Source organism: Camelus ferus, chromosome 3, assembly GCF_009834535.1.
Source record: "Camelus ferus isolate YT-003-E chromosome 3, BCGSAC_Cfer_1.0, whole genome shotgun sequence".
Classification (NCBI taxonomy): Eukaryota; Metazoa; Chordata; class Mammalia; order Artiodactyla; family Camelidae; genus Camelus; species Camelus ferus.
The window spans coordinates 54161592-54184014 of NC_045698.1; the positions used below are offsets into that span (position 1 = coordinate 54161592).

General features: G+C 32.8%; 1 protein-coding gene and 1 long non-coding RNA gene across 6 annotated transcripts in view; one reads left to right on the forward strand and one right to left on the reverse strand.

Annotated features, from left to right (window-relative positions):
* Positions 1–22423, forward strand: part of LOC116662115 — a 126784-nt gene that overhangs the window by 70623 nt on the left and 33738 nt on the right. The window lies entirely within an intron of this gene.
* The window catches only part of SSBP2 (single stranded DNA binding protein 2), a 250407-nt gene that overhangs the window by 47186 nt on the left and 180798 nt on the right, over positions 1–22423 (reverse strand). For all 4 annotated transcript variants that reach the window (XM_032475376.1, XM_032475358.1, XM_032475383.1 and 1 more), the window contains 3 exons: positions 12514–12573; positions 2020–2086; positions 1226–1296 (listed from right to left, as the gene is read on the reverse strand). In XM_032475376.1, the coding sequence (XP_032331267.1) occupies positions 1226–1296; positions 2020–2086; positions 12514–12573 (198 nt within the window). The remainder of the gene's footprint in view (positions 1–1225; positions 1297–2019; positions 2087–12513; positions 12574–22423) is intronic.

Consider the following 22423-nt stretch of genomic DNA (forward strand, 5'->3'; position numbering starts at 1 on the left):
TCCATTAGTGTGTAGGCTAGGCTACTGTGAAGTGGTCGTACTGATGATTAAACTAGCTACCGTAAAACCGTAATACTGCTGCTTCTTTGTTATCAATGTGTCAATCATTGTACCTTTATTCATATAAACTCAAAAGTTTGAGGAGAGTCAAAAGTTATACATGGATTTTTGACTGTGCAGGGGTTTGGTGTCCCTAACTCCCATACTATTCAAGGGTCAACTGTGTATTACTATATGTTAGTTAGAAACTCCTAGGTCTAAGTCACACTTCCCTGGGTGACAGATTCTTAATTCTCTGACTCCTTTGGGCACACAACAAAATATTAATATAACTGTTTAAAAGTAGATTAATGAAAAAAGCTCCTAAAACTGCCACTGAAAAAACTGTTCTTGGAAAGAATAAAGAAAATAAATTAATTCATTCTTTTAACTAGTGTTATGGTACACTAATCTCTGACCTATGAGGAAGAAATTTAAAATTCTGAATTCTGGGTTTGTTTCTTTGAAATGAAAATAAAATTAATTTCTACCCCATGAAGTTTTCCCAAGAGTGATAAAAGAACGCTTCAGCTAAAATAAGTAACAGTATTCTATAAAAAAAAATGTTACCAATAGCTTGAATAGGTTCAAACTTGGTGTAAATTTGTGAAATTTTGATACAGAAGGAGGCTAAGATCTGATGTATACTGATAGTATTATGCTTGTTCAGTAACACCCATTTCAATGTTTTTTTCTAAATGGTTCTCTACTGTTTCCATATTCTGTAAAGAAATATGATAGTATATACAAAATTGTCAATGGCACTCTTTAAAAGACTGACAGAAATATATTTTATACTGTTTATTTTATTTACTATTTCAGTCAACTGGGTTTTATTTTATTTATCTTACATAGTTATCTTCTATGATAATTGCTACAATTTTTCATATTTCCTCAATATAACAAAAGGGTAATATTTATCTTTTTTTATAATAATTACTGTAATGTATTTCTACACAACGTATTTTCTCCAGTGTACCAAAAGCATATGTGATAGCACCTGTTAAAATACGATCTGTTGTTACATCAATTTGGACATGTCATAGATAATATGTCCTCAAGAGCCTAACAATCATGTTACATTAAGCCTTTGATGTATATAATAGAAGCCAGCAAATAATATAGTTTGCTTGCATAAGATGAAGGCAAAAAACTCAGCCTCTAGCTTCCTGCACTGCTTATTTACCTGTGGTCCTAAGGGCACCATTCCTCTTGGAGGAGTCATTCTCTGCATTGGCCCACCCATATTTGGATGCCCTAAGGACAGAAAAAAAGTGTGATGTTATTAGCAATGCAATGAGCACGAGTACTAAACCAGAGGCTACAGCCTCCTCTCTGCTTGGTGTTACATGTCATTTACTAAGGGACTGGACCACTGACGTCGCCTCATGTTGGCTCCCATGGCCAGTTTTCTACCTCTTAGCACTATCTACTCACACTCTCCATTAATGTCTTGAAATATTCTTCCCATTCTGTGTTGAATTATATCTCTCACATCATTCACTCCTCTTTCCTTGGAACAGTATAACAGAGTCACATATATTTGTGGTACCTAAATAGCTCTATGGAAGGACCTGATTATTGGGTTTGTTAAACTATCAAGTAAGTCACTTGTTGCTTAGCATCCTGTCTCCTCCTGCTTGTCTTTCAGGTGGATTAAACCTCTATCTGAAACAGGCAGAGAAAAATCACAAGTCATATAATCACTTTGGGTCTCACTTGTTAGAAGCTATAGAAAAGGTTTTAGAACTTACTAGTTAAAATACAGATTTTGGATATTTAATTATTCTGTTTATGTTATCACTGCCCTCACTATCATGCATAATTAAGAATTAGCTGAAAGTATAACCATTTAGCCATGTTACCTTAAAAAATGCAACTGGTATAATTATGGAAGATCTATACAAGTGAAATTTTCCTTTAAAAAAACAGGATTTCATTTGAGATTCTGCACATCAATTTCACTTTTACTTTAGTCACCTTGTTGTCGAGTTGGGTCCATTCCACTGGGTAGTAATGGCTGACTTCCTGGGACACCTCCAAGCGCCTAGCATATTAAGTAAAACAAAATAAAAAGCAATACTGTAACTATTTATAAAATAAGAACTTTAACAATTCTCCAAAAATTTCTATAATTACAGAATGCACTGAAGTATTTCACAAGATTTCTTATATTTCATACTCATTTATGAATTTAATAGGTCTATACATCCAGTATAATTTCTTAGTTCTAAAAAGATTCTACTTAGTCCAATTTTGTGGCCAACAAAATTGGCATTTTGGGGGAACAAAAATCTAGGCAAAAATTGTCCTATTTCTTCCTGAGAAGTATAATGCCTTTCACCAAAATTAATTTACCAAGGGTACTAAAATAACTAATTTTGCTTTTTAAATGTAAGTTATTTCTACAGATTATTTTACTCACTGGGGAGTATGGTAGCAGCAGGACTAAAATGCCAGCCGGCCAATGAATATTATTTTTGGTAGTCATATTTTCCCTGGGAAACTATTAAGAAAAATAATACTCCAATTAAGTTCAAACAATTTGGCTGACTGGAAAAAAGAACTAGAACTGAAAAAAGGTAGAGACTGACAGACAGGGTTTATTTTATGCAGGGGTGCGATTCTGGACACATAATGAATTTTAAGTTTCTAATAATCACATGGGCAGCCCTTAGAGCTGGACCAAGCCATAAATGATTTCAACATACTGAGCCTATGAAGCACATATGAATACACATAGACATATAATTCTGACAAATTGGCGAGAATTTCTATAAAGGTTCACCAATTTAACTTCAAAGCAGGAAAACCTTACCTAATTAGTTAAAAATATCAAATATTTTGAAAGAAAATTTGGTATGAAAGAATTTATATATCCAGATCAGAATGTTTCCTTAATTGTTATCATTGGGATGCAGCAGAGAACTGTCATTTTTCAACCTATTTTGTAATCCCTTTTTTTAAAATTGAAGTATAGTCAGTTTACAGTGTTAGTGTCAATGTCTGGTGTACAACATAATAGTTCAGTTATAATATATACATACACATATTCATTTTCACATTTTTTCTATTATTAGTTACTACAAGATATTGAATATAGTTCCCTGTGCTATACAGTATGAACTTGTTGTTTATCTATTTTATATATGTTAGTTAGTACCCGCAAATCTCGAACTCCCAATTTATCCCTTCCCATCCCCTTCCTCCCCTGGTAACCATAAATTTGTTTTCTAAGTCTGTGAGTCTATTTCTGTTTTGTAAATAAGTTTGTTTGTCTTTTTTTTTTTAGATTGCACATACAAGTGACATCATATGGTATTTTTCTTTCTCTTTCTGGCTTCACTTAGAATGACGATCTCCAGGTCCATCCATGTTGCTGCAAATGGCATTATTTTAGTCTTTTTTATGGCTGAGTAGTATTCCATTGTCTAAATATACCACAACTTTATCCAGTCATCTGTTGATGGACATTTACGTTGTTTCCATGTCTTGGCTATTGTAAATAGTGCTGCTATGAATGTTGGGGTGCATGTATCTTTTCAAATTAGAGTTCCCTCTGGATATATGCCCAGGATTGGGATTGTTGGATCATATGGTAAGTCTATTTTTAGTTTTTTGAGGAATCTCCATACTGTCTTCCATAATGGCTGCACCAAACTACATTCCCCCCAACAGTGGAAGAGGGTTCCCTTTTCTTCACACCTTTTACAGCATTTATCATTTGTGTACCTTTGAATGATGGCCATTCGGACTGGTGTGAGGTGATACCTTATTGTGGTTTTGATTTGCATTTCTCTGATAATTAGAGATATTGAGCATTTTTTCATGTGCCTATTGGCCATTTGTATGTCTTCATTGGAGAATTGCTTGTTTAGGTCTTCTGCCCATTTTTGGATTGGGTTGTTTTAGTTTTTTTTTTTTTTTCTTATTAAGTTGTATGAGCTGTTTATATATTCTGGAGATTAAGCCCTTGTCAGTCTCATCTTTTGCAAATATTTTCTCCCATTCTGTAGGTGATCGTTTTGTTTTGCTTACAGCTTCCTTTGCTGTACAAAAGCTTGTAAGTTTGATTAGGTCCCATTTATTTATTTTTGCTTTTATTTCTATTGCCTGGGTAGACTGCCCTAGGAGAACATTGCTAAAATTTATGTCAGATAATGTTTTGCCTATGTTTTCTTCTAAGAGGTTTATAGTGCCTTGTCTTATGTTTGAGTCTTTAAGCCATTTTGAGTTTGTTTTTCTGTATGGTGTGAGGGAATATTCTAACTTCATTGATTTACATGCTGCTGTCCAGTTTTCCCAGCACCATTTGCTGAAGAGACTGTCTTTATTCCATTGAATGTTCTTGCCTCCTTTGTCAAAGATTAATTGACCAAAAGTATGTGGATATATTTCTGGGTTCTCTATTCTGTTCCACTGATCCGTATGTCTGTTTTTGTACCAATACCATGCTGTTTTGATTACCGTAGCTCTGTAGTATTGTCTGAAGTCTAGGAGGATTATTCCTCCAGCTTCATTGTTTTTCTTCAGTATTGCTTTGGCAATTCTGGGTCTTCTGTGATTCCATATAAATTTTAGGATTATTTATTCTAGTTCTGTGAAAAATGTTCAGGGTAATTTGATAGGGATCACATTAAGTCTGCAGATTGCTTTGGACAGTTTGGCCATTTTAGCAATATTAATTCTTCCAATCTGAGAACATGGAATATCTTTCCATTTGTTTAAGTCATCTTTAACTTCCTTAGTCAATGTTTTGTAGTTCTCTGTGTATAATAAGTCTTTTCACTTCCTTGGTCAGATTTATTCCTAAGTACTTTATTTTTTTGGATACAATTTTAAAAGAGATTGTTCCTTTACTTTCCTTTTCTGGTATTTCATTGTTAGTGTAAAGCAATGCCACTGATTTCTGTATGTTAATCTTGTATCCTGCTACCTTGCCAAATTCTTTTATCAGCTCCAGTAGTTTTTGTGTGGAGCCTTTGGGGTCTTCTATATATCGCACCATGTCATCTGCATATAGTGGCAATTTTACCTCTTCTCTTCCAGTTTGGATTCCTTTTATTTCTTTTTCCAGGCTGACTGCTGTGGCTAGGACTTCCAATACTATATCGAATAGAAGTGGTGAGAGTGGGCAGCCTTACCTTCTTCTGGATTTTAGCAGGAAGGCTTTCAGCTTTTAACCATCAAGTATCATGCTGGCTGTAGGTCTGTCATAAATAGCTTTTATTTTGTTGAGATATATTCCCTCTATACCCACTTTGGTTACAGTTTTTATCACAAATGGGTGTTGAATTTTATCAAATGCTTTGTCTGCACCTATTGAGATGATCATGTGATTTTTGTCCTTTCTCTTGTTGATGTGGTGTATCACAGTGATTGATTTGTGTATGTTGAACCATCCTTCTGTTCCTGGGATGAATCAAACTTGATCATGGTGTATAATCTTTTTTATGTGTTGTTGGATTCTGTTTGCTGATACTTTGTTGAGGATTTTTGCATCTATGTTCCTCAATGATATTGGCCTGTAGTTTCCTTTTTTGGTAGTGTCTTTGTCTGGGTTTGGTAGCAGGGTGATGGTGGCTTCATAGAATGAGTTTGGAAGTATTCTCTTCAATCTTTTGGAAAGAGTTTGAGAAGGACTGAAATGAGCTCTTTGTATTTTTGATAGAATTCCCCAGTGAAGCCATCTGGTCCTAGACTTTTGTTTGCAGGAAGGGTTTATTTTTTATTGCTGATTCTATTTTACTTTTAGTGATTGGTCTGTTCAAATGATCTATTTCTTCTAGATTAAGTTTTGGTGGACTATATGTTTCTAGAAGCTTCTCCATTTCTTCTAAGTTGTCCAATTTATTGCCATATGGTTGTTCATCATTATCTTTAATACCTCTTACTTATTTGCTCAATGTATTTATTTTTTCAATATAACCACAATGGCCATTTTTTCCTTTCTGCTGCTTCTGTATGACCCTTCCCTGCATCCCCAAATGTTTTAGCATTCAAAAGCATTCAGGGGAAGTAAGGGTTTTTATGTGTTTTTATAGGATCTTATAGCTCACTTTTATAGAACTTAAATATGACCATGGCTTATTTCTTCTCTGTATCCCCAAAAGACTGTGCTCAGAGAGTGCAGAAACTATCTCTGCCTATTGGCTCAGAAACAAATATTTATTGATGGAATAAAAGAAATAGTTTACATTGGACAACTTTACACAGGATAGGAATCATCAGTGATAAAGTCATAAGAATGCAACAGATTTCAAAAAGTGAGAAGAAAAAAGATCAAAGATATAATTTTCTTAAAATAGCAAGAAGAGGTAGGAAAGGAAACAAACTGAATAGGTATGAAATTAGCAAGGGAACCAAGACCAACATTTCAGAATGCATGAGGGGAGTTTCAGGAAGAAAGACGTGGTCAACACTTCAAAAATTAGAAAGAAGTGAATTAAGAGGAAGACTGAAAATATATAACTAATCAACATTATTTTCAACTGTGAGTTTGAAGTTCTTGCTTTGTTAAGTCTCTGAGTGGTTTGAGTTTTATACTCTCTGAATTTCTAAGTCTCATTGGTGACACCATGTTTTATCACTAGATATCTTTTTCTTCAAAATTCTACTTTCTCTTGTTTATCTTGGAATATCAGAACAATCAGACGAGGCTTTCTGTTCTATTCATCACTTAAAAATATAGCATCATCCTATAAAAATACTAATCAACATCAAGTTGTCTTTCAAAATGAGTGTCTTTACCTAAACTTACCCCTTTAGTCACCAGTGTTTGTCTTTCGGTAAGTTAAATCTTTAACTTTTAAAACCTTTTTTAATACATCTCAGGATGACCAGATGATGGTTTTGTGCATCAAAAGATATGACTGCTAGATTACTTAAACTTTTAATATCAGGAAAAATAAATGTATACATCTTGTGGGTTGATATAATTCTCATGTTTGCCCACATGTTACATATATTCCATTCAGACTTGTTTATTAACTAGTCACAATTTTTGGCACACGTTCTTTGTTGTGTAAAAGACCTTCACTCTGAGAGAGAAAGTAACACTTATGATGAAGATGCTTAATAACAAACATAATAATATACACTTATGAGACAGTACATCTGTGCCAGGAATTTTGCTAAGCTCTTTATATTTATTATTTTATTCAATGCTTAGACAATAATCTCATGAAGTTATTATTATAAATCCTTTCTGATGATGAGAAAACTGGGATTTAATACAGAAGTAAGTCTGTTAATTTGTTCATGGTTATACTATTGGTAAGTAGCAGAGCCAGAGCTTCAAATTAGATGAACATGTTCCAAAAGTCCTAAAGATAAGCCTTAAATCCTAGGATTTAAAATAAATGAAATAATATGAAATTTTATTAAATGTTTTTAATTTAATAATTAAATGAAGGAATTTCTTACTGCATTAAAAATTATTCAGTTTACAAAGAATTCATCATATGATTTCAACAGTGTATGTTGAACTTAGGAACTTAAGATTCTGATATATATTTCCTTGAATACTATTTATATATAAGTGTATGTATGTATGTGTGTGTATATATATACACACACACACACATATATATATATACAGTCACCGATACTAAATGCTCAGTGATGATAAAAACAGTGAATTTATTAATGCCTTTATTATATAATTCAATTAACAATTTTGACCTCCCAAAAAATTTTAATGGGCCCCCTCAAGTTACATGAAGTGAAGTAGAATCATATAATCAAGAAATTTTAGAACTAGAAGGGATTTTAGAAATACCTGAGTCCACTCTCATTTTACCTGTAAGAAAAGCAAGGCCCAGAAAGGTTAAGTGACTTGCTCAAAGTCATACATTTCTGGGCATTGCTGGCATTTGGGCCTAAAATGCTGGACACATTAATATTCTGCAAACAACACCACGTGTCATTTTTTTCCTGTAAAAAGGCAGTATCAATATAAAAGGTATTAAAATATAGAAATGTGACATTCAGTGTAGAGAGATTTTTGTCTCCACAGCACGTCACCATTTGACATATATATTTACTTATTGTTCTCTTTTCTGTATCTCAACCACTGTAGCTGCAGTGTCCAATATAGTAACCTTTGTCACATTTGGCTATTTAAATTCTAAAATTAATAAAGTTAAAGATTCTATTCCTCTGTCACACTAGCCACATTTCAAGTGCTCAAAGGTGCTCAGAGTATTACAGCTACTGCAAACGACACTACAGACACACATCTCCCCCATCCTAGAAAGTCCCTTTGGGCACTGCTGCATTAGAACGCCCCAGCTGCACAAGAGAGGGATTTGCACTAGTTTACCGACGTATCCCCACATGGAGGAAGGTGTTTGGCACATAGTGGACCTCAAGTATTCGTTGAATGATTGAATATTTCTGAGAGAGATTTCCTCAATAGCCCTATGAAGGTTCCAATCACATATATAGCAATGCATCTTTTTTGTATTGGCTTATGTCCAAAAAGGGAATATGTGTGACAAAATGGCTATAAGATAATGAGATATGTTTTGGCGAAGGAAGTAAATATTGTATCAAAAAGCTCTTATAACTCTAACTTGAATTGAGTAAGACTGCATAGGATTCACTTTGTAAACTTTTCTCCATTTGGGAAGGAGAATGAATTTCTTTTTTGCCAGACATTTTGAATTTGTTAACTTCCTTTGTCCTACAAAGGTAGAAAATAACCAGAAAAGACATATATCCCAGGACATGCTCATAACTCAAAGTCATAAGGAAATAACACATTTTCCTTGTATTTCATTGTATTTCAAATAGTAATTTAAATACTTCAACAGTGTAATTATCACAATAACAACAACAACAGAAAAACACCCAGTGACAGAAAGGGATATTTTAAACTGGTCAATAGGCTACTGTATGCTTTCATATTATCACTAGTTTATATTAAGCAGGTATGGCATATTTAACTTTTAAAGTTAGACACTTACTACAGTCATCTCCTTTACAATTTTGGCTATAAGACCCCTATTATTTACTCCGTATAAAACATACTTCTCTTTATGCAGCTGAAGTCCTTCTGTTTTCATATTGATGTAGTTAAATAAAAGTCAGATTCACACATGAACAACACTAACAAACAATTTTGCAAACAATTATTGGGAAAGGACATGCTAAATACCATTTATTCTGAAAAACAGAACATGTAAGGAAGAGTAAGTGTAGTATGTTTAAAATATAGGTACCTTGGTTATATGGGGGGGATACTGTAAATTTTAAATGTGCCAACAATTTTTTTTTTTTCTGCTCAAATACCTGCTGATTGTTCCCTATCTGGAAAGTGAAGAAAGGTCTCTTTAAGATTTGCCTATCCTTAACATTCATTATCCTTTTATCATGTGTAGTATGAACTATAGATTCAATATTAAGAAAGAATAATCTTATATATTGAATATCCAGAAGAATAAAATATCTTTAATTTATGTACATAATTAATAATCTTTATCTAAACACAAATGAAGTTCCTGTTGAATGCAAACTTAAAAAATATAGAAATAAAAAAAGAAATTACTCATAAGCCTACCAAACAGAAATATAGATACGGCCCTTACGTTGACGTGTGTATGTGTGTGTTGGGTCAGGAGCTGAGTGGAGGAACTCAGTTTGTACAGTGATAACAGCAAAGGTGATATGTTTTGTGTCTTTTTTATATTTGTTAATAGATCATAAACATTTTACCATATCAAATTTAATTCTACAACATGCCTTTTAATAGCTGCATACTATTCCACCATTTGGATATACTATAATTTATTGAACCACTCATCTGTCTATTATTGAACAAATATCTTTTGAGAGTTTCAGTAGAATGGTCAGATGTAGTGTGCTTTTAGAATGTCAAAATCAGCTTTAGGATATAAAATGATCAATAGCATTATTACCTATGTTACTTCAATTCACACACCTGTTCACAGAATTTCAGGAATGATGAGAAACAGTATAAATTCTCAGGATTCTATAGGATCAGTAAAACACTAGCTTATTCTTGATGTCACTCATTGACAGTTTCTGTGCTTCTGGCTGTGTTGGTTTCCTTAGCATAGTGTTGGATGAACGTTGTGAATTTTTCAGATTAAACATTTTATCGGTGAGAAGGATAAACACCTCCAGGTCATGTAGCTTAACACCACCAAGCTATTCTGATAGTTGAACCAATTCCAGTGTGATTTCTGTGTTTCATGTGTTCTCTTATAGATATTTATTCTTTGCTATATTGCATATTTTTGTAATTTTACTTTCCTTTCATCATTTTAGGTACTATTATCCCTTCTTGCATTTTCTGGGCATAGTGATATACTAGGTTCCAAATACCCAGTCCTATACATAAGTCATTGTGGATTTAATCCAGAACCATGAAAACCATCTCAGAAGAACTTAAAAACTATAGTCTAATCATTAGTAATTATAAATTCTAGAGAAGCTATTGTGTTACAAAATTTGAAAGATAGATATTTGGATTAATGAGATTTAACTGTATATGGGGAGGGGAGCAAAAAAGGCCACTCAGAGAAGAGTACAATTGTTTCAAAATATAATTAGGTAAAGACTGGTTAAAATTCTTGAGAAAAAAGAACCTATGTCATAACTCTTTATTCCTTTGAATTTTTTAATTGCCTCTTTTAAAAGTCCAAGGGCATTATATACTTGTTCTTTAAAAAAATTTCAAACAATCTAGATGTACAATTCCACATCCTCACCACCAACCTACTCCTCTTCCTAAAAGTACATCTTTTCATTATAACAGTTTCTTTAGATATGGAACATAGCTTAGTATCACAAACATAGCAGGCATTTCAACAATGTCAGATGGATGCAATTCCAATAATTCCATGCAATTTTCATTATTCATATGGAATATATACATATATATATACTTGTATAAGAAACATAACATACTTGAACAAGAAATTCACATTTCCCCAATTCAGATTTTTACAAACCTCTTACATCTATGAAATATACAAAGCTATGGATAGGATATCTGAGACACCATGAAGATTCCAGCGAAAGATACAACTTTCTGTCCTTAAAAAAGAAATTTAAAGAACTCGGGCATCTATAAGTAGATCTGACTGTCACCATATACAGGTTCACCCACAGAGAAAATATAATTTCTTTATGTTGAAACACTTCCCTTTCCTATTTCATGCCATGTTCCCCTCGCCCTATGCACTGAAGGTAGATTCAGTCTGAAGGAGGTAACTCCTCCAGCTGCTAATGTTTGGGCTCCCTGCACTACTGCTGGCTTAAAGTTCTCCCCGGGGGTGAATGTGAGTGCTGGCCCTCCTTGCTGTGCATTAGATGCAGAGAAGACCAGGAACTGGGACACTTCAGGGACACTGCGTAATTTCAGCAAGAGTTAGGAGAAGCAGAACTCCATTGCTATCAAATGTGCTGTAAAGAAAGCACAGCCTTCTTGTTCTGTTTTTGGTCAGGAAGGAAGTGGAAATAGAAAAAGAATGAAAAAGAATTTACTGTGATAACAGGGTTACTTTGGAGCTGGGGAAATGATGAGGTATACAAAAATCAGAATTAAGGAAAGTGACAAAACAATTATCTTGATATAAGTATTCCATATGGTTAAGCATTTAATTTCTTCTTGTGTTTTGTATACATATATATGTATATATATAAATACATACATATACACTCTTGTATATATGTATACACACACTTGCACGGTGTATCCTAAAACTGAACCATAAACTACTTGCAAGTAACAATTGTGCTTTGTTCTCTTTAGCAAATAAATATTTATGATACCGATATACTATTGAGGAAAAAGTTTATGAAATCTCAGAGCTTTTGTAGGTAAAATAGTTGCATGATCTATCATTAACTATTAATAGATCTAACCCTTCTAGAAGCAGCTAATTATATGCCTGATAGGCCACTGTAATTGGGCAAAACTGATACGAATGTTACAGCCTTGTTACTGAAAGTATATCATATAAAAATAAACTGAAGTATGTTCATAGAAAATTTTATTGTCATCCTTTAGAGTATAATCCGCATGTACCAAAATTAAACATATTTCAAAAATTAGGTTCAAAGTATATGGTAGACTCTAAGGATCAGCAAACTTTTCTACAAAGATCCAGATAGTAAATGTTTTAGGGTTGCAGGCCACATATGGTCTCCATCATGAGCACTCAAACCTGCTATTGCAGTGGAAAAGAAGCCACAGGCAATACATGAATGAGTATGGCAGTGTTCCAATAAAATTTTATTTGCAAAAACACTCAGCCAAACTATGGGCTGTAGTTTGCCAACTCTTGAAGTAGACTGTATATCATTAGAAGTAGCATTAAATGGGATGAAGGATAATTTAACATTTTTATAGGTAGGAAATATTTGTGACATTTTCAACATCTTTATTGATTCTTAAAAAAAAAAAAAAAAGCACCAAACTGAAGTAGCACACACAAATCTTACCTGGTTGGGTATCCTCAGTGGGGGCCTTGGACCTCCAGGGTACCGAGGTGACATAAAAGGCTATTGAAATAAAATAAACGAAACAAACAAACAAACAAAATACAATGTAAAATACAGATCTGAAAATAAACTACTTTAAAGAATTTTAGAATTATATGAAACATAAATCAATTTACTTCCTTATGTGGTTCTGTCGGTAGAATAAAGGCTTTTAAGAACAATTACCATCCTATTTTTTATTCTGTAGAATACCTGGAAGATTTTTCCAAAGAAAATGTAAAAATATCAAAGATGACTAAAGTTAACTGTAGAAAATATTTTTTAAAATGTGTATTATTAAGATAATGCTATCTCACTGGCAAAAGTAAGATTAAGAAATTCAGGCAATTGACTCTCAGGAAGACTTTATGAAGAGGATTACTGGCTACATCATTATACAATTTAGATTCTGAATATAAATTTTTGATTGAATTATCCAATTTGGTTATTGCTTTCCTTTAGTAATTTTAAAGCTGCCAAATGTCTTCATCTTTTCTTTCATAGTTCTGTTTAAGGGAAAGAAATTTCTTTTCCATGGGTCATTTGTGGTTAGAAGAGCTTTGACTTTCCTTCATTAAGGGTTTGCTACAATTCAAAACTGATTATAAATTTTAAAGTTGAAATTTCTTTGCATATTTTGAGCCTAGCAGACAATGAGGTGTGTACTTTTAACAACAGAAAAAAATGGACTTATATTAAAACTGAAGTCAATTTATCTTGTTGGATGAATCGGAGGCTGCTAAGATGTGATGACTTAGTGCCAAAACTGTCTGAAAAATATCCTAAAGGTATCATTTTAATGATTGTCCAATGTTGAGTGGAAGGAGAGTATTTCTGATCATTCAGATTTGGGCATGAATGTTTTAAAAGCATATTCCTAAAATTATTCAACATTCCATTTTTATAGTTTTGGTTAATTATAATATATAATTACATGTAATATAAGCAAATTATCAATTCAAAAGGGTTGAAATATTAAGTAAAATATTAAGAATGAATTAATATAAATTAAGAATCAACTTACTAAAGGCTTGGGCAAGCCAAATCTACAGTACTTTACATAATTAAATTCCACATTTATAATGCATTTTCTACAAATATTTTTAGAAATTTTAGAAATATTTTAGAAATTAGGCCTGCAATTCATAGCTACACATATTTTCTTTTAAAAGAAGCACCTGAAAAATAAAATCCTAATAAATTGATGCAGTATAGACTTTTCTATAATATCTTTTGGAGGGTCTTACAAACCATTAAGAACTTTAGAATTAAGTAACGTGGCTTTTTGCTCACTGTGTTCTTATCTGTTAATGTATTTCTAGGAGATTACTTTAAATGGACATAAACAGTAGGTTATTCAGGTAAAATTGTCACCTTTAGCTGATAAAACCTAAGTGGATTTTCCAGTTTTAACATTAAAAAATGTTTAGTTTTCACACATTTGATCAAAGTTGTCTCTTTGATCATTTCTGAAACTCTACTCTAAATTAGATTAATTAATTAACTATACTGTCAACTAGAAGCTTATCTCAATATTCACAACTCCCCTTTGTTATTTTCCCAATCACCTAAGTTCATTTATGAAACTGTCTTTTAAATTCTGGACTCATTTTAAAAATTTGATAATTAAATGTCATGTCAAAGTACAATATCAATTTACTTTTTGAAACATGGAGAAATAAAAATAGGTTACTAATAATCCCTGTTTATAATAAGATCACTTCAAAATGGAATACAAGGTAGAAGTTACATTAAAACATTACTAAATATCAGTGAACACTGAAATGTACCTTATTTGAAATAGAGCATTTGAGATTTGTATGTTCCTCTGAATGAAAAATAATGTTATAGTATTAATATAAATGGACTATTTGAAAAGAGAAATTTTTTCTCTAATCAATGGCATTGTGAATGAATGTATTTTAATGGGATTGTCTCCTATCCAACCATGAGGCCTCATCAAGGGAAGGGATTACTGAGAGGGAAAGGTTGTGCATGTGGTGGCTGGGAACCTGCAGGACCCTCTAGAATAAGATTGGGAGAGAGAGAGAGTCTCTCTTTTAATTTATTTCCTCTTGTATGCCCTCCTCCAAGAAGTTCAAATATTTTTTTGGCCAAAAAAAAAAAAAAAAAAAAAAAAGGGAAAACCACTTATATTTTGGATCTATAGTTAGAAAATTAAAGCAAAAAAAAAAAAAAAAAAAAAACCAAAAACCACCCAAATCTAGCTTAGATAAAAACCTACTTTTCCCTAAAATATAAACATTATTATGGGTAAAGCACTTTAATATCAAATGAGTGCTGTTATAACATAAACTCTCAATATTCAGATTGATTCCAAATTTATCTAGTTAACCATGTACGTCCTCAACTTCCTTACTTCCTCAACAGGTACAGACACAGCAAAAGAACCCAGAAGAGTTTTCATATTAGCAACAGAGAATATTCCACTAACATTTGTTTTTCAGTGTTCAGAAGTCAATTTGCTTTCAAATATAATTCAAGATATTGAAACAAGTTTAAATTCTTTTATGATAAAGTGCTTATCTAAGAGATTTCCTATTAATAACACAAAGTACGTCTACTGACAGACCTGGCAGTAATCTCTGTGCGGACAACCTGGGAAGAGCAGGATCTTCAAAAAAGCCCGTAGCTATGAAAGTCTGTTTACTCTTTATATTTGGAGAACTTTTTTTTTTTTTTTAATAGTTTGGGCATCAAAATATTTGCTTGAAGGTGTCCGGATGATGAATCAATATTTCAAATGGAAAAGGCTTCCCCTTGAAAAATGAGCTTAAAAAGTTATTTATAATGTGTGTAGGAAAAACGTCTGACTGGGAGTCAAGGGCCTGGGTTCTAGTTTTTGCACCACCACTAATTAGTAGAAGACCCTAAACTAAAAACCTTTCAGGGCTTTAGTTTTCTCAACCTTAAAATGAGAGAATTAGATGATCTCAAAAGTCTCTTGGGAAATAATAATTAAAAGACCCCATAATTCTGTGTTAATTATTTCTAGTATTACCTTTAATTACAAAGATTAGCATACTGTAAGTAGCAATAAATATTTGAAGTGTGTGGGGATGGGGTTGGGGTAGGGTATAGGTATGCCCTCCTAAGGCACAAGCTATCTTTTTCAAGAAGCTGGAGAAACTTTTATTCCCATGCTTTCCAGAGAAAAAGAAAAACCTAGTAGAAGAAAAAGATAAATAATAGTGCTCTTTATTCAGATCAAAGGCCAACAGAATAAAAAAAAGGCATGTATCTATTAAAAGGTGTGCTACAGATTCATTCATTCAACAAATATTTAACACCGATAAAGGCACTGTTCTAGGTGGTTGGACATATAGTGAACAAAGCAGATAAAGATCACTGCCCTGTGCTTAGGAATTTTCAAGGTTCACAGTCTTGTAATTAATATGAGAAACAATTTTCTGGAAAAATATTTTCTACAGTCCACTGATCTGAAAGAAATAGAATGTTCTCTTCACCAAATGGCAAGTACCAATGAAAACCCAAAGAAAATAATATTTCAATCTGGTGCCTTCCCTTAGAAGTCATATTACATCATCCCTACTTGAGAGAACATGTAGTGCTATGAATGACTGAAAAATCAAGGCTATGCATTTTATAAAGTTTTCCAAATTAGGCAAAATTTGTGGACTAAAATATTCTTTATAATATCTGAGATGAACTGAACAGCACAGTCAGTACTCAGACATGTGGCAATACATTTATAGGCATAAATTCTCATTTCTACATGTTTCAGTTACCTACTGAGAATGAATGGGATAACCCAAAGTAAAAAATATATATATATACAAAGCCAGAAAATCAATAAATATTTGATGACTAAATGAAAGGAAAAAAATCTCTAATAGAAATATAAACCAAACGTCCAGCTCATTTCCTCCAAGTAGTCTTTTAGAGAAGAGATCATACCATTTAGAATCATAAGTTACTTCAGAATGAACAGCATTCAATTTTAAAAGATTATTATTTTCCATTATATCAAGAATTATTTATGAAATTTTAAACTTCTGCTTTCCTAAGAGGTATTTTCCTTTATTCTTTGCCATTTCTGCTAGTGGAAAGTAGCAGTCTCCCTGTTCTTTGATCTTCATAAACCCTTAGTGCTTTATCTCAATTCCCTAAGAATTAGAAGGGACCAGTTCTTCCCCATCTTTCCTTCTCTGAAGATCCCAGACCCGCTCCCCACTGACCAATGGAACTGTTTTATAAATAACTTATCCTGTAATTACAGGTGATAAGAACTATTTTAAGCCCTAACTTTATATATATGTGATTAAAGTGTACATCATAAATGACACACTGCTCAAATGTTAACTTTGTTAATATTTTCTAACATTTTAACTAGTTGCTAGAAAACATAAATATAATTTATCAATACCAGTATATTTCTTGAGATTATTCTGAACTCCCCTTTCTCTGCCAAGGAAATTTCTACTAATCCTCCAAGGGACAGTTTAAATGTTACTTCCTCTTTAAGGAATCTCTACAGGCTCCTTCCCTCCACTACCTGGGCACTTGTTTACATTATTATCACAGAGAATTCAGCACACTGCAGTGTAACATGTGCCTTGATAGGAAGGAAACCCACTTCAGAAGGAAGAACACAAGACCATATAGGAGCAAGTAGCTATCTTAATGTCAAGGTAATCCATCCATAAGATAAAACTGGTATTTCTAAGAATCCTAAAAATTGCTTTAGCAGTGTATAAATCACCTTATATCTTTTTAAAAATATTTCAGCATGGCTTTAGAAACTCTTTAAATCCTGATCTTTAAGAACAAATTGATAATAAAGAAAATTTAAAATCATTAAAAAATAAAAGCTTCTTTAAAATGCCAATTTTATAACGTAAGCATTTTCTATATAGTACATTTTATTTTATGAGCATGACTTAGAACACGTCAATGGTGAAAAGAAGAATGATACTAACTTCTTTAAAATGAACAAATGTAACATTTAGGACGGTTTATGCTTCTGAAAATTTAGAAGTCTGAGGTATGTTCTACAATATACAATTATATAAGATTTACCTAATTTAAAGTAACTGAACTTTTTTCAGGACAAAATTATTCATGTGAAATTTGCTTATAATTTTGAAAAAATATCTTTAAGTTACAAAGAAATACACAATTATCAAGTTTAAGAAAATATGAACTTAGAAAACAATCTAAAAAATGAACATGCTTAAAAAAATGACTTCACAAAACTATCCAACTGAAGTTTTACAAGTTCTGCATTGTACAGTTATAATAAAATCTGACTGACAGAATTTTATCTGAATATGCCTTTTTGACACATTTTATAGCAAGAAGTTTTTAAGAGTTAACTAGGTCAACCTCCTTATTTTATGTAAAAGAAAAACAAAGACCAAATTTCTTAACTGTCATTTTAGTTTTCTTACATTTTAGTTTCTTACCTATAACATCCTACTACAGTAATATATTTATAGAATAAAGGCAGGTACACATACTTCATTTTTATGACCAACTGACCAGAAACAAGTTGCCTGCCTTGGCACTTCCTCCTATGCCCCCCAGCAACTCTGCAACCATTCACTTAATGCAAAATTCTTTACCCCTGCTACCACTCAACCCTGAAAAGCTGAAAAGGCAGTGGTATTTCAGGTAAGCAAGTTAATCTGCATATAAAGCACTAATTAGCATGTGCTCTTGATGCCCCAGGACTAAAAGGAATTCGACAGCTGAAATAAAATAAATGTAGTAAGCTCTCTCTCTCTTCTCCAATACTTTTGGTAGAGTTTTGATAATATATGTCATCTTTAGTCCATTTACTTGTTTTTAAGTCAGGTGCTTAAAGGGAATACAAGATGGGTGAGGAATGGTGGTACATGGATGTAGTATCATTAGAAGAGCATTATTATAATCAAACTGTTCCTTAGAATGTGGTAACTTATAATGAGGTTCAGGGGGAAGGCAAGGGAGCAGTTAGCACATTCTAAGAGTGTACAGAGTGACATTCAGTAACTATTTGGTTGGTTCCATAGCTGGATCTGAGTGAATGCACAACACTAACGAAAGACTCTAAAAATCAGAAAAGATGTAGTAAAGTTTGGTTTCCTTATATAAAATCTCACCTGGCCAATTTATGTGTCCTGTTAAAAACAGGTAGTGTTTACTGATATTGCAAAGAGTAAGGTGCAGTATTGGCCTAGTATATCCGGTTGTCCAGTGAGAAAATGCTTATATGTATAGAGGTGAAAATTCAGCTTGCTTATATAAGATGAATTATATCTTTTTAAAGGACCTAGTAAGAGTAGGTAAGGAACAAAGTGTTGGCGATCCCAGGACGATACTGAGTTATAATGACAATATCCATTTCAACAACATATAAAAGAATTTACGATTTAGATGAATAAGATCTTTCACTGTCCCCTATTGCTTTCAGGTTTCTCTTACTATTTCTGAGATGTCAAGGTTGAAAATAATGATTCTTAGGCAGTTTTACAGAGAAGCAGTATTCAGTAACCATTCTTTGGTGAGAAGCATGTCAGGTTAATTTATGTACAATTTGGCAGAAAAAAAAAAAAAAGTGTGGTAACTCACTGATCTTTTGTGAAGCAGAGGCCAGCCATGAGAACTGCCAGCTCCATACAGGGCACCTCAGCTGTCTGTCTCATGTTGTACCGGGTGTACACATGAGACCCTAGTGTTTCTAGACTGAAATACATTCACAGAGCTGTAATCCTCGGGTCTCAAAAACATGTTTTAGCTTACATGTTTTCTTTCCATTAAGAAGAGGCTCAGCATTTGGGTGTGAGTATTAAACATTCTCCTTTTTTTAAAAAAAACTGAAGTATAGTCAGTTACAATGTGTCAGTTTCTGGTGTACAGCATAATGTCCCAGTCATGCATATACATATATATATTTGTTTTCACATACCTTTTCATTAAAGGTTATTACAAGATATTGAATATAGTTCCCTGTGCTATACAGAAGAAATTTTTTACCTATTTTTATATATAGTTGTTAACATTTGCAAATCTCAGACTCCCAAATTTATCCCTTCCTACCCTCTTTCCCCTGGTAACCATGAGACTGTTTACTGTGTCTGCGAATCTGCTTCTGTTTTGTAGATGAGTTCATTAGTGTCCCCTTTTTTTTCTTTTCTAGATTCCACATATGAGTGATATCTGTTATTTTTCTTTCTCTTTCTGGCTTACTTCACTTAGAACATTCTTCTTTCTTAACATTATATTGTCTTTAGTACATAGCTATCTCTAGTCTAAAAATTTGTAAGAAATTTGGTAAAAAGTGATTTGCTTCCATCAACATTTAGGCAAAAACACAAGGTATAAAGTGATACATAGCCAGGAAAAATATGGGTTTCTTCAGTAATTATATTAATTATATAAAGATCAAATATCTAGCTTACTTGGTTCTGTGAAAATATGGCTTTTGACAGATTTAATCTTCTGATATTTTTCATGTACTAAGTAGACACAGGTAATAATATACAGTTCTGTGATATAAAAATTATTCTACAAAGTTTCAAGGGAGAAAATTCCCCAAATATTTTTAAAATGATAAATATGGAAGGTTATAATGACTTATTTACAGTCCTGAAAAGGTAATAAAAATACGTTCACTATGAGATATTCCCCAAAGCATAAACAAATATTCTTTTAAAAACTAAACATTATTTTTTTATTCATTCTGTGTCTATTTTTTTTAGTTAGTTCAGTTCTCTTTATATGATTTTCCAATATAGATTTCTGTTCTTTATTTTGCTATTGAAAAATTCACTTAGAAGTAAATCTTTTTCTCTTGATTATGTTAAGTGACGTCATATGCTATCAATAATAAATAATATTGAGAATACTGTTTTGAAAAAAGTATGAGTTTGTGGCTTATACATTTCATTTCAGCCATCGTTCATAGAGTAAAACTGTTCACATGTTTTTACTTTTATAATTCTATGAGATGCTTCATGAGTTTTCTGTAGAAGAGTAATGAAGCATAAATTATACATTAAATGAATTTCGTCAAAGTTACTTTACAATTCATATATCTCAATTTGTTCAGTTTCTTTTCTGTTTTTCATGAAAATCTCCATCAGACATTACTGACACCCCAGTGGATAAGACACTCTTGATTAACACATTTTAATTCCAACTAGTATTAAACTAATTTAGCTCACAAAATGACATACTTGTGCTGGCATATTCTGCTGCTAAGCATAAATAGGTAGTTTATCTTCCATACATCTTAGATATTCTATCATCAACAACACTTAATTAAAATAACGCATATAAAATAACTGTGAAGTATGAACAGATCCAGTTTCCTAGATGTTATTTTGGCAAGCCTAATCCAATTCAGCACAGAGTTATAAGCAGGCTATTCTTTTGATAGGGATTTAGTCTAAGCATCAAAACTGCTCACTTACATTATGAGCCTTTTCAAGAACATGAGATTGTTTCTCAAGTCTTCGTTACCATGTATCAGCTACAGGTCTGTGGCTGTGGACTTGTGAATTGTGAACGGGGACTGTGCTGCCTTCTGGTCTAATAAACTGCAGAAGTTTGAATAACATTCTATTAAAAAAACTTTAATAATTTGTTTAACTTTTGTGTGTGTGTGTGTGTGTCTGAGACAAGCAGCTGGAGTCCTACATAAGCTGAATCTGGCTCCTTGCTGCCTCCCACCACTGACTGAAGTCACAAGGACAGATCAACCCACATTCCTAGAGCATTAAAAAGTAACACTATGGGTATGAAAATAAATCTGTGAGATTTATAATTCAGGATAGTGTCAGGATGACTAAATCAAAAGAGAAGCAAAAACAGTAATTTTTTAAAAAACTACTCCTAATTTTTCATTGAAGAATGGTAAAAGCAGTCCCCTCTTCCCCCTTTCCCTATTTTCTATTCAAACTTCCATGTAAATTTCTTCCAGATGAGAGAGTGGGAGACAAGCACTTTAATTTACCTAAATGTACCACAGGCAAAAAAAATAAGGCTGCTTTGTCCTTACCCTTCTGATATCCTGATATGCTAAGGAGGGTTCTACTGATTAAGCTGTAGTCTTTTCAGATTCACAGGCAGCGGTAACACTGGTTAAAGAAACCTGCCTATGGGCTTGGTCTCTGATACAGGTGACAGATTATATACATTTTTACTTTCTTTAGAAATAAAATGACATGCTTCACTGTCACTTGGTTCACTTACCTGCAAACATGAAGTCTGTTTAAAATTACTTAACTCACGTCTGAACTAGAAAGAATAATCTTTTCTACTGAACAGAGAATAGTCTGTTTTGAAAATAGAGCTTACTAATTTGACTAATGCTAAAAAGTATAAAAATAAGCAAGATGAGAGAATTCAAATTGCACAAAGTGAAGTTGTTTCTCTCCATCTCCAATTTAAAATATGCATTTTTGAATCACGTGTCTTAGATACAGAATAAATGTACAGAATAAAACTGGTAAGACAAATTTGAGTGGAAAAATTATTACTGATGTCAAAAGTATTTGTAATGTCAGATCATTTACAGAGTATAAAAATGACAGAAAATAGGCAGTAGTCACATTTGCAGGCATTCTAAGTAAGTAATTCTATTTTACCCTTTCTTGATAAGCAACCTACTGTGTATAAAGAGTATCTGATTACTCCATTTTCTGGTAGTATATCTTACAGTCAAGATTATACCTGACTGCTGGGTATAATAGATGGTACCTGGCAAAAGCCTACACTCTGTTCCCAGTTACCAGCAGAGCTGTTTTCTCTGTCCCTTGGCAGGGATGAACAGTTTATACTAGCCAACACTTCCTTCCCAGCAGCATTTCTTTGATCTCCCCCACTTCTCCCTCCAGCTATTGCC